The sequence below is a fragment of the Nyctibius grandis genome, chromosome 5 (assembly GCF_013368605.1).
Source record: "Nyctibius grandis isolate bNycGra1 chromosome 5, bNycGra1.pri, whole genome shotgun sequence".
Taxonomy (NCBI): domain Eukaryota; kingdom Metazoa; phylum Chordata; class Aves; order Nyctibiiformes; family Nyctibiidae; genus Nyctibius; species Nyctibius grandis.
Genome location: NC_090662.1, coordinates 75,697,862 through 75,711,166, shown reverse-complemented (window position 1 = coordinate 75,711,166; position 13,305 = coordinate 75,697,862). Strand labels below are relative to the sequence as shown.

The 13,305-nt window shown below is 42.3% G+C and overlaps 1 protein-coding gene across 1 annotated transcript in view; it reads left to right on the top strand.

The window, feature by feature from the left end:
• Positions 1-2,054: 2,054 nt before the first annotated feature.
• The window catches only part of LOC137663660 (ovostatin-like), a 31,126-nt gene continuing 19,875 nt past the window's right edge, over positions 2,055-13,305 (top strand). The window contains exons 1-13 of the mRNA XM_068401109.1: positions 2,055-2,073; positions 2,192-2,264; positions 3,871-4,054; positions 4,756-4,912; positions 5,795-5,847; positions 6,345-6,365; positions 7,077-7,245; positions 8,883-8,967; positions 9,673-9,790; positions 10,466-10,586; positions 10,815-10,924; positions 11,956-12,114; positions 12,911-13,138. Coding sequence (XP_068257210.1) covers positions 2,055-2,073; positions 2,192-2,264; positions 3,871-4,054; positions 4,756-4,912; positions 5,795-5,847; positions 6,345-6,365; positions 7,077-7,245; positions 8,883-8,967; positions 9,673-9,790; positions 10,466-10,586; positions 10,815-10,924; positions 11,956-12,114; positions 12,911-13,138 — 1,497 coding nt within the window. The remainder of the gene's footprint in view (positions 2,074-2,191; positions 2,265-3,870; positions 4,055-4,755; positions 4,913-5,794; positions 5,848-6,344; positions 6,366-7,076; positions 7,246-8,882; positions 8,968-9,672; positions 9,791-10,465; positions 10,587-10,814; positions 10,925-11,955; positions 12,115-12,910; positions 13,139-13,305) is intronic.

The following is a 13,305-nucleotide window of genomic DNA, read 5'->3' as shown; positions in this document are numbered from 1 at the left end:
ATGTAGTAACTTTCTGAAGTCTGGACTGACTGAGTTGAAGAAATCTTGATTGTTTGCTGTCTAAAGAGCATGCAACATGACTCTATTACTTAGTATCTGTTTGAAGTAAGACATGGGGTCTGAGGCATTTCAAAGCGGCAAATACAAACACGTCAGTGACGTATTCTTAGCTGTCTTCTGCCCTCATTACAACTAATGCAGCAGCTTTCTTCAGTGTGACCGCCCTGTTTGAACACCACCCACCTGCCACGCAACCATGTCAGTTTAACATCAAGTTATTCTGGGAAGCTTTGTGCAATATTTCTCACTAGCAACTCAGTGGGAATAGACAGTAGCTCCAGCAGCACCCAGGGGAGTTTTTTTTGTGTCCTAACTTGGTCATCAGAAAGCTTCTGGGAAAGATGGGTAGGTAAGCTGGTTAGGCATGGATAGTTTAGGGTATTGCCTATGCTGATGGAAAGAATAATCCCTGTATGGCTGAATCGTTAGCAAGAATTTATTATATCATGAAAAGTTAAATTGATAGAATCTGGCTTTCAACAGTCCTACATCCATTTGTATCCCATCACTACAATAGTCCTCATTTCCTTCTCCTACTCCTTACCACTGAAATAACTTCAGGCCCACTCTGCATTGCCTAACATCTTTTTCAGTGCCCCTAGCTCTCTTTCAAGTCCCTAATTACTCCTACAATATACTCAGCTTCCTCTTCATCCTCTGTTTGGCCGAGGAAGAGGAAGGGAAATTGCCTGCTACTTCCCCCAGGCTGCAGTTACACACATGTTGATTGGCTACCTTATTTTATTTTGTTTTGTTGTTTTCCCTCTGTAAGAATGTGAATGCAGTCCCTCACTACTACAGATTATTTTGTTTCCTCTGTTCAGGCTGTGTTACCAAGAGTGTAGCTAACATATAAAGGAAATTGATTCTTCCCCTCTGTTCAGAAGTTGTGAGACCACAGATGAAGTTCTGTGTCCAGATTTGGTTCCTCAATACAAGAAAGGCATTGACAGACTGGAGGGAGTCCAGTGGAAGGTCACTGGGATTGTCAGTGGCTGAAACAAAGCTACAGAAAGAAACTGACAGTCTAATTTATTCAGCCTGGAGAAACAAAGGCTAAGAGGGGACATAACTGCAGTTTTCTGCTACATAAAGTGGGATTATAGAGAAGACAGAGACAGATACTTCTCAGTCGTGCACAGTGAAAGGACAAGAAGCAATGGACACGAGTTATTGTATGGAAAATTCTGATTTAAGGAAAAAAAAATCTTTGCAGTATGGATGGTTAAGCATGGGAGCAGATGTCCAGAGATGATGTGGACGCTCCATCTTCAGAGGTAATAGAGACTTGACTGGGCAAGCTTTGAAGCTAGCCCTGCTTAAAAGGCGAGATTGGACCACATAATGTCAGGAGGTCCCTTTCTGTACAAATTATTTTTGATTCTGTATCTTGATTATTCTGAAATTTCTTCTCGGTCAGATTTACCTAAAGTTCACCAACAGGCTTACAAGTTGTTTGATGGGGGTGAGAAGGCATGAGGGGAAAAAGCAGACTGACACATGAGTGAACAAAGGAAGTAATGCTATCAGATTCCTTTCCCTAGAGATATGCTTGTCCTGACCACTGGCAAAAATGGTAAACACCACCATTCCTTGCTGAATGTTACTGTGTGCAGTAAGAAATTAGATTACAATTAGGAGTTTCCTTCTGTGCCATACGGAATGCAGCTATAGTCTGATGCTATATAATTACTGCCCAGGCCCCAATGCAGCCATACAGTAGTACTGTGTTATGATTACTTCTGTTTTGTGAGATGTATCTACAGGAGACACAGAACAATGAAATACTGAAACAGTGACAAATACTAACAGGTTGAAACATTAAGGAATCTTCAGCCAATGACATGATAGTCAGAAACGTAAACTTCAATAAAACATTCAGATGGGCAGGAACCGGTTTGGCTTGCAATACCTCACAAAGCTATGTGAAATATGAGAAGCTAAGCTGTTGTTTGAGAGTTCAAGGAGTGTGAGAACAGACAGGAGAGAGGAAGATGAACCTATGCAAATTTTATGTAGATATCATTTGTTAGAATATGATGGAAGCCGTGGAGGAGGAGCACCATGTCAGGCCAGTTTAAAAGCCAGAAGACAGGCTGTCCACTTGAGATCAGTCTCCTTTCTTCTTCACGGACAAAGATGTGGTCAAGGATTCTCCTGAGTATTCTGTCCTTGAACTGGATTGCCACAGTGTCTTCTGAACCGTAAGAGATCATGCATTCTGTGTTTTCATAATAAAATATGTTATTATATTTCCCACCACTTAATTTCTTCTGGGATATTCCTATGTAATAAACTGGATGTTTGAGATCCAGGTTCTGAAATATGTCTGAAATGGAAGTAGGTGACATTGAAGGATGATTTGGAATGATGCTCTCCATAAAACTGCTATGAAATATGACTTGAATGACAGAAACCTAGAACTGGAGCAGATGAAGTCTGAAGTGTGTGGGTAAAGTGGGGAGGAGATTCAAGACTGGACTAGCAAGTAATACTAATGATCAGGATTGATTTGCATCAGCAGTACAGAGAGAGAACAGTGTATAAGGACATGCTACAGGTTAGATAATGGCTGGTACCAGGGAATATCCTGAATGGCAATCTTAGGATTTCGGTATTGGTATTAGTATTACACCTGCTGTGCTGTCATGGCTTATACAGCATTGTCAATGTCCGTGGCTTTATACAAACAGAAGATTTCAGCCACAATTTTAAAAAATACACCAACATTAGATCTTAAATGACCCTCTCAAAAGTTCTAGAGGAAAACACTGTGAAAGTCAGAGGGTTTAGCTTTCTCAGAGACACTGTTGGTTTTAAGCATTTGACCTTTGGACTTTGAATATAATGCAGTCTGAACTGGGCAAGTGGAAATAACAATAACAACAATATGATTGAGCAAAGCCATGGGAGAAAAAAAAGGAAACGATCAGATTACCAAGAAAAGATTGTGCTATTCATGTTGTGCTGCAGAAGCAACTCACCAATTCTGTCATATGTGATTTGGAAAGACCAGTTTGGGCAGCAGAGAACAAGAGGCCAACAACAGAACCTTTGCCAAATATAGCAAATCTGAAGGAATATTTCTCAGAGGAAGAAGCTGGGGAAGGAAGGGTGCCTAATTATAGAGAGTAGTATAACTAAAAAAGGCCAATGGAAGAAAGAAGCAAAGGAAGCAACACAGGGAGAGGCATGGAAACAGAACAGAGCATGCAGGTTAGAGTGAGCATTCCCTGGAATATTCTGCAAAATGGAAAAGCATAATCATTGCTTGTGCATTATTCTGATTGTCTTATGATATGTCAGTTCTTATCTGGAGGGAGAGATATCCAGAGAAAAGGAAATTAAAAATTTGTTGCAACCACTAACAAGTATTTTTGTCATTGATCTGAAAAAAGAAGCTAAATATCACTTCTCCTTATGGGAGGTTCCAGAGGTTTAAGTATACATATAGGTCATGGGAAGATAAATGCAGCTATGCTTAGTAGGTGTTTAGACACTTTAGTAATTGGAGCTGTGTAAATACCTGGAATGGAAAGATGCAGTGGCATGCTGGGTAAGAGACTGCATGGAATGATGCCAGTCTTTCAGCTCAGAAAGAACTGTGAGAGACAAAAAATTGTCATCTGTACTTTCTTAGCATATTAATCAAAATTCATTGAAAGAAATGGAAATTCTTTCACTGGTTTGAGCAAACTTTGGACCATGTCTTCCTTCACACATACGGCATTTCTGTGCTATTTTTCTCTCCCGTTTACTCTGACTTTCCTTGATGACTGAACTCTCTGATCTGGTCTTGCCTTCTTACAGTCAATACGTGCTGCTGGTCCCGACAGTAGTGAGGAGCGGCTCTCCACAGACTGCTTGTGTGCAGTTCCAAAGCCTCAGTGAGCCTCTGTCCCTGAGCATCGTCCTGGAATACGGCAGTATCCAGAAGACTCTTTTTGAGGAATCCATAACAAAGAATGATTTCTTCAAGTGCTGCGAGTTCAAGGTATTTTTCTCTTTTGAGACTACTGAAGAGGGTGTAGAAGCTGGAAATACTTCTGAGTGCAACTCTCCTTGTCAGTGAGGGCAAGAAGATGAAGAGTGCAGGCAGGGAACAGGACAAAGAAAGATAAAACTGCTGGAAAGACCGATGATATAGACAGGAAAAAGACATATGGGTTGTCAGAGGGAGTTGCAGAAAGGCTTTCCACCTCCACTTACAGAGTGAATAGAAAAAAAAGCTTTTCATTGCCTTCACCAGTGCATGCGCCCCATGGGACTGTCATAATTGTCAAGATGGAGAACCCAGCTAGGACATGTTCATTCCCTTTCCTGTAACTCCGGAAGATCTGGACAGATATGACAAACAAGTCCCAAGGTTAGGTTTTCCAGAATGCAGCAGAAGAAAACATTTCAGAATCGAGCTGTATGGCTGGGGCAACCTGCATGTAGGCAGGCAGCTACATGAGATGGGGAAATGCATAGGACAGGGCACAGTTTAAAACTTTAGCACCTGGTGGCAGATTATGGGATTACCACAGCAGAAATTCCCAGAGACTCTCTCACTGGAAAAGATGGGACTTCTCATGACTTTGCACAAACTATTTATGACTCACTTGACAGTATCTTACTCAAGAACCATGGGCATCAGAGGACCTCAACATGTCTCATTTACCACTTTTCTTCTGGGGTTTTGTTTCTCTCCAGGTTCCTCCTGCTACTTCTGACCCCCTGGCATTCATTTCTTTCTCTGCCAAAGGCACCACAGTCAATTTAGCTGAGCGAAGATCAGTGGCGATTCAGAATGTGGATAATGCTGTCTTCATCCAGACGGATAAACCCATCTACAAACCAGGGCAAAAAGGTGGCTGAGGAGTTTGAGTCAGCTAGTGAACTGGGAAACTGAGTGCAAGTGTTGGTCTAGAATGACAAGGACTTCCTCTTGTGGAGGAAAGGAACATGGACTGCAACGGTCATGAGCAATCCTTCAGATGATAGTGTATAATTGTCATCCAAGGTTGGGCTCATCAAAAGTCAGTGAAAAATAGAACCGAGTCACAAAATTGCAACAAATGAGTAGAGTTCATGTGTTTTTACTGAGTTAATTGCATTTACAGGATCTTGAGGTCTCCGAGGTTTACTGAGGTCAGTCACATAATGAGTGTCCTTAAAAATACATAAAATAATAGGTTAAGCTTGGAATTAATAAAATTCATATAAAAATAAAGTAAGCATGTCATTTCCTGTCAACAGCTATTTACTTAACTGCTAATCTAATTCACAGCACTGATTCATCACGATATTTAAATGACAGTACTAGTTGTGGTAGAGTTCGTTATCTCTTTAGCATGATTATACTTCAGTGCTGCATAGAGTTTACACTTAGAATAAAGACAAACTCTTCCTTCTCTTCGATTTTTTTCATTGAATTAGTTTGTATAAACAGTTTTTAGGAAATGCTCAAAAGAACTAAGTCCTTCAAGAAGAATTGAAGCAGTACAGAGTATTTGTATTTACTATAGAGATTACTTTAGTCCCAGTGGGTCAGAATTGAGATATTTCAGCTGGCAAGTTTATTTTGGTTTTCTTTTTCACTGACTAAGATAATCAAATCCTTTCTAGTTCTCTGGGGACTCTTTATTTCTCCCTAAAAGCCTGGGCATAATTTGTTTACATTGTATGTTGAAAGTCACATACGAATGCTAAAGTGAATGATCCTTTTTTTTTGTCCTACATCTTTTTTCAGTGATGTTTCGTGTGGTCACTTTGGACAGCCAGTTCAGATCTGTTCAGGATACAGTAAGTATGAGTGATAGTCAAGATTTTTCAAGCACCCTCTTGGGATACCTGATCAGTGAGACTCTCTCACCTAGAAACTGAAGAAAAAGGGCCTGGGCTAGTCCTCCTGATGTTTTTGGAGAACTGCTGTAACTGCTTAACTTCACACTCCATCCCTTCCCTGCCTTTATAGAGGGCAAGGGGTCTGAAAGCACTCCTGGAAATCTCTCACAGAACTCAGATATTTTAGTCACTTCACTTTGCCTGCCCCAGATGTGTAGAAAGAGACTGGATGTTTTTGTAGAAAAGATAAATTCACAAGCAGGTTACTCCCTTGAAATTATCTCTTTAATTACAGACATGAATTTCAAATCGTTTCTTTGGCCCAGCCTTCTGTATCCAGAGAAAGCTATTCACAGCCTCCTTTATGTTCTAGCATTTTTCAAGCTCCACAGTTAATTTCTTGATGTTTTGATCATTTTTTTATTTTTTTTTCTTTCTCTTTTTTCCTCCTCCAGTATCCCCGAATCATCCTTGAGGTAAGAAATGCAACATGTCATTAAAGTATGAGTTGCTTCGGAAAGACTATGTATGCTTCATCATTCCCCATAGTGCAAGTAGCTGAGGGAGATTCACACAGAGCACACCGTCTAAAGCCAATGGACTTGAGGTTGAACAGTGGCAGCACCCATTATCAAACACTAGAGGAGAAGAAATCAGCAGAACTGGAGATGTTAGTCAGAGACAGCATGGGACTACAGTAAATGGGCTGGTGAAATAGCCTCATTCTCCTACAGGCATAAGAACAGTAACTTTCTGAAATATGATGTTCTGCTGGGGGACAGGCTAACAATGAACCCATTTTCTATGGCATTTCACATCACTAGATCTCAAAGCACTTTCTAAGGCAGGCCAGCATAATATTCCCATTTTACAGAAGGAGGAGTTGTGTCAGAAAGACTTATGCTAGAAGAGCTACATTTAAGCAACCTGAGTCCCAATCACTCCTGGATGATTCGAAATCATCTGGCAGTGTAGTTAATTTCCTGTTAAACATAAACTTAGGCTTGTTTAATGCACAAATAGGTCTGGAAAATGAGTGGGAAGTCAGAGCACGTCATCAGCCCAAACTCACATTCATACTGTGATGCACTTAGCCAATATGCCAGGATACAAAACTTAAAAGAAGGCAAGAAGACAAGAAACAGGGTGCTAAAGGTTTTTGTACATCTCTTTCTCCCACACTCCAGGATCCGGAGCAAAACAAGATCTTCCAGTGGTTGGAGGTAGTATCTAAGCATGGAATTGTCCAGCTCTCCTTTCCACTAATCGCAGAGCCTATTCTGGGGTTATACCACATCATTGTGGAGAAGAAGTCAGGTGAAAAAGAATACCAGATCTTCACAGTGGAGGAATATGGTAAGCAATGGCTGTGAACTGCCCCGCACCAGCAATAAGGCTGGTTCTGCCTCAGTTAGATAGGAGCTGCTAGTGCACAGTTTAAGTGCTTTGAATTCTCCACTTCATACTGAGAAAGAAAGACATAGAGAGAGCTGGGTGGAGAAAGTGAAGGCAAGAAGGGAAAAAGAAATACTGAGAAAGGCAGCATTTTTCAGGAATTAAATCAGGAGTCTAATTCTTTTCTGGGCTTGGTACACAGTCACTGTGTGACTCTGGAATCCACGTGCTATCACTCAAGCCTTACACTCTTCATCTGTTCAGAGGCAAAATGAATGAGTGAGGCCTGTGCTTTTTTTTTGTGGAGGTCATCACTGTATGAAGAGCGCTAGGCTAAAATATGCAGTAGAAATCATAGAATGGTTTGGGTTGGAAGGGACCTTAAAGATCATCTAGTTCCAATCCCCCTGCCACAGGCAGGGACACCTTTCCACTAGACCAGGTTGCTCAAAGCACCATCCAACCTGGCCTTAAGCACTGCCAGGGAAGGGACTTCCACAACTTCTCTGGGCAACCTGTTCCAGTGTCTCACCACCCTCACAGTAAAGAATTTCTTCCTAAGATCTCATCTAAATCTCCCCTCTTTCAGTTTAAAACCATTCCCCCTTGTCCTATCACTACATGGCCTTGTAAAAAGTCCCTCTCCAGCTTTCCTGTAGGCCCCCTTCAGGTACTGGAAGGCTGCTAGAAGGTCTCCCCGGAGCCTTCTCTTCGCCAGGCTGAACAGCCCCAACTCTCAGCCTATCTTCTTAGGAGAGGTGCTCTGAAGATATTATCTATCAGACAGATTAAATGACAGATACCAGACTGTTACTGGGGGAGGCTGGACAGCCAGTGGAAGTGCAAGATGGGAAACAGTGAGTAGTGGAGGTGCCAAAGCCCTCATAGCGATCTGCTTACTCTCTGGAATAGACTATATCAACAGAGTTGCTAAATCCATTTTGATTTTGCAAGTTTTCTCATCTTTTAGTGACAGGTTTTCCTTAGTAGTCCCCAGAGAAGACCTGAACAACTCCCAGATTTTTTTGTAAGGGCAGTAAAGCACCTTTCCTGCTTAGCCTCCAGAGCTCTTTCACACCTTCCAGTCTCCTGTCTACAGGTGCACAAGAAAAAGGTCTTTTCCAGCTATTTTGTCGTTATTGCTGGTGACCTGGGACAAAGGATAAGGTGAAAAGAGGGAGTGACAGACACCTAGTTGATTTTACTATTTCGCTTAATCTGTTGCCATTCTTTTTCAATGGAGCTGGATGGCATAATAACTTCTGTTCTCCAGGGCTTAACTGGAGACCTCAGCATTACTCACACCTTTCTCTTGAAGAAATGTTTAGCCAATTAAAGTGATTTATCACAGTTCTTACTGTGGTTGCTATCATTAGTATGATTATTATTGCATTTTTAAAGTTATTCACCTTACCACTAAACATTATTTTTTCTGCAATAATGTCCTACAGCCAGTTTCTACATAGACTTTTCTCTGAACTATTTCCTCAACTTGTTGGTGAAAATGCCTTTGCCAACTGTTTTTTACTGTCTTTCTTACACACACCTGCCTATGGCATGCAACTGCTGATCAGTCATATTCACATTGCTTTCCTCAGTGCCGCCGAAATTTGAAGTGACAACCAGTGTGCCAAATAGGATCTCTTTCTTTGATGAAGAAGTCAGGGTGAGCGTTTGTGCTTTGTAAGTATCAGAGATGAGAACAACACATTTGTGCACAAGAAACACAGGATAGAGGATGGTGTGCCATGCTGGGAAGTAGGGACCCTGCTGCTGACTCAGAGTATGGGTTAGAGTAATTCCTTTAGCTGTGATTTCCATGACATGAAATATGAAAACTCTCCTCCTGCTACATAGCAGAATTAGAACTGGGAGAATTTGTGTGTCCAACAGTTTGAAGATATCAAGCGGTACATACTCGCTAGCTGTTGTTTTTTATTATTACAGAAAAGGAGAGAAATAGTACCAAAGGAGAGTCTGTCATTAAGATTGCTGGCTCTGACACTGCCAAAGGGCAGAGTAGCATAAGTGAAAGGGGTGAATAGGGATCTTTCTGCAATACATCCTGCTTTGCATAAGGCACTAATGAGAAGAAGCAAACAGCGGGGAAAGACATCCCAGCCCTGAGCCCAGCACCACTTTTCAGCTTCAGACCTTGAAGAATGACTACACTAAGACAATGGCAAAGCAGACTTTTTTAACAAGACGCCAGAAACAGCCTAAAAAAAGTTGCAGGAAATTCTGCTAGGGCTAACTGGTCCTAATTCCCAGCTGCTCTTCTGTGCTATGGCCACTCCTGAGGGGTTTGGAGGCTGCATTGCTCTGCAACTTTTGCAGGTTTCATGCTAAGTCCACATGATTGGATTCTTGTGTCTCTTCCTCTCCTAGGTACACTTATGGCCAACCAGTGCAAGGGAATGCCCAAATCAATGTGTGTGAGCAGCGGTTTTATAGTCCACGATGTGAGCAAAAACGGAAAGAAACCTGCAAAGCTATCACTGGACTGGTATGATACAAGGCAGGGCCTTTCTTCTATGTCAGCTTTACTACTCAACATGTAGCACAGTGTTTGGTGGCCTCATTCATTTCCTGGGGAACACCAGAGAGACAATGTTTTTTCTCAGTGTCTCACAGACAACGCTGAAAGACCATGAATGTAGTTTTTACCAATTACCTTATTAGGGGACTTTGGTTTTTCTCCTCAGAAAGAGTCAGTAAGAGGGAGGGAAGCTTATGGAACTATAAATTTGTGATCATTCCTAAAACGCTGGAGCTGTGTTCTTACAAAGTGTAATCAGCAGATCTGTACTGGGAGTCTCTGAGGACATTTAAAACTAATGATTAATTTCTCCACTAGATTAGACTCAAAGTGCTCTGGTCATAGAGCTCGGGCATCATGCAGTATGGGTTTGAGAAGGGACATGAGCATAGAGAGGACTGGGGCGGGGAGAGGAATGAGGAGAGAGGTTTCCAGGTGCAAGGGTAGATGATATTGAAACAATGAGCTGGGAAGGGAGCCACGGAGTGAGAAGTGTAAGGTAGGAGGGGAGCGAGTAGGAAGTGGGAACTGAAGATGTGAGCAGAGGTGTGAAACTCTTCAAGAGACCCACTAATACAGATTCAGGAGCAATTTTCCAAACCTTGAGAAAAATGGGCTTTCCCCTTTGTGCTTCTTTTCCAGCTGGGGAAGGATGGCTGCCTCAACACTGTCATCTCCATCAAAACATTCCAGCTCTACCGCACCTATGCCAGGATGTATACCAGCCTCAATGTAGAAAGCATAGTCACTGAAAACGGGACAGGTAACACCAAGTGGAGGTTGGGAGTAGATGGTTAAAGCTAATAGGTGCTACTTTCTAAGAGGAATCTCCTGGATCCTGATCTGTGCAGCAAAAAAACAACAATCACCATTTTCATTGTGTAGTTTTCCCTCCAGAGATTCACTGCTCCATATTGCTTTTTGAAAGGAACAGTTTTCTGCCCATGCCTGATTTCTGTTTCCTCCACTTTATACTGGGTGTGTCTCACAGGTATCCAGATGAAAGGCTATGACTACATTGAAGTCAATGAAGAAAATGACAGAGTGCTGTTCAAGAATATGGATCTCTATTACAAGAGGGGAATTCCTTACCATGGTGCGGTGGGTACCTGAGAGGATACATTTAGATCAAAACTCCCTGAGGTTCAGCATGATGATCTGTGTGTTGCCCCATTCATGGCTGTCCCCTAACTCTGTGCTGACAGCTTCCCATGATAATGTTGCATAACAGTGACTGCTGCATAGTTCTCTCGTTACATTAGGTCCTCCTAGAAGAAAATAAGAAAGTTATATCATACCTGGATTGTTAGGGTCTCTGTTCTGTCCATAGTTAGAGATTGCCTAAAAGGTGAAAGGTCATATAAGTGGGGAAAGAAGAGTCTGCAAGAAACTACTTCAGCGATGGTTGTGCCTAAACTGAAGATAGAATTTACCGTGTTGCATCATACAGTTCCGGGGATGTTTACTTAAAACTATATAGATGTGGGAGCACATTTCAACTTCTTACCAACCTGCACACGTAATATAAACTCAGGCACAGAAAGGAGGATGAGCCATACAGGATTGTCCTGATATGCAACGGGGACAGAGGGTATGCACAGATGCCGAGGAGCTGGGAGGTGCTACTGAGTACAACAGGTTACCTGTGGCCATAAAGTCATCTGATTGCTTTAGGTTTGTTAATCAGTGCCCTCCGAAGAGTACATGCTCTGGAGTCCCTCTCTTTCTATTTGCTCAGGAAGGGAGAGCATGAGGTAAGAATTTATACCATCATCTCTCACTCAGTAGTTTTTAACTTACGTGATGGCCCACTGAACTAATGGTCACTGAAGAGAAACAGAGGACTTTCCATTAAAAGAATCTTTTATACGAGATTGTGTATATAAACAATTCCTTCTCCCTCTGTGACATATAGTTTGTCATTGCACTCATAGAAATTGCCTGCCTTTGCCTGTCACAGAAGTCCTGCTCCTTCAAAATATTGAGGAGTATTTGCCTCTTAAATACATTTCACTCTTGATTTCTACTCCCTGCTATTGTCCTCAGTGTTTGAGTGTGTGCTGGTGAGCAGAGCATTTCCTGGTTTGGGTTGGTTTTTTTTTCTGAATACATTGGGTATTCTTTGTGTTCAGGTCACTGTGACAAATGTGGATGGCAAGCCTGTTGCCGATAGGATTGTCCTGCTGGAGCTCAACGAAGAATATCTGGCCAACTATACCACTGACAAGAACGGCACTGCTGCTTTTTCCATTGACACGTCCAACTTCTTTGATCCCAGTTTTAAACTGAGAGTAAGTAAATACAGGCTTCAGTCTAACTCCTGTAAAAACCCTTCTTTGGAGAGAGGGATTAGAAGCAATCAGTGGATGCTGGCAGGATTGTTTCAGATGAAGAAAGTAGGCAGTCATTCCACCAACGCTTGCAAAATCTGTGAAACTAGTATGAGAAAGCACTAGTGCCTGAGGAGTGGCAGACTGCATCCCAGGAGTGTTTGGGCTGCAGTGATCTTCAGCACCTTCCTACTTTTCCCTCCGCTCAGAAGCCCTTTCTGCAGCCATCTTCTCTTTATTTTGTGTGCTAGAGCACCTACCTCACAGACTGCCCTGCCTTCCCCACCCAGCCTAGATGCACACCAGCCTCTTTCCCTGCTGCTGCCTGCTTCCCTGCATTTCTGCAGACAGACAGTCATGCCTGTTACCATGACACCATCTTCTCGTGTTCTCATGTCTTTTCTCTGGTGTGATGGGAAGAGTTCAGAAAAAGATGACTGAGAACAATGCCAGTGTAATTCACAATCAGTCATAGCAATTTATACTACCTCTCCCAGTCCTGCAAGACTCTGAAATAACCTCCCTACAGCAATGTGCCAGAAGTGTCTAGGTACAGTAAGATGTTCAGAAGTCCCCCTGCTCTGGACTGGTGAAGCACAAATTTTTCACATCAGCTCTTGCTCTTGGCTGAAACAGCACCACAAAATCACCGTCCCAATGGAATATTTTAGAGGGAAGATGCCTTTGCCTCTCACCTGCCTGCCTTTATTTTGTATTCCACTTTGTTGATTTCCCATGTATGACTTCTGCTTCATAGGCCAGGCAGGCACCAGATGACTGTGCAGACGACTTCATCTGGAGGAATGATAATGAGCCCCAAGCCTTATTCTTTGTCCGGCGTTTCTACTCACGGACCAACAGCTTTGTGAAAATTGAGCCAGTGAGGGAGAAGCTCAGCTGTGGTCAGCAGAGACCAATCAGTGTTCACTATGTCCTGAACAGAGAGGGCTACAGGAACGCCAGTCACACAAATTTCTACTATGTGGTAAGTGCTACCTTGACTACGAAAACATGTCTTTGTCTTTCACCTTCTTTTGAACACCGTATAAGGCAGAAATCTTCAGGCCAGATAGTGGTTACAGATCACAGCTCGATTTGATGGCCTTTGAAGCCTGTCAGAACACTAATCAAAATCAATTCTTTCATGGGGGA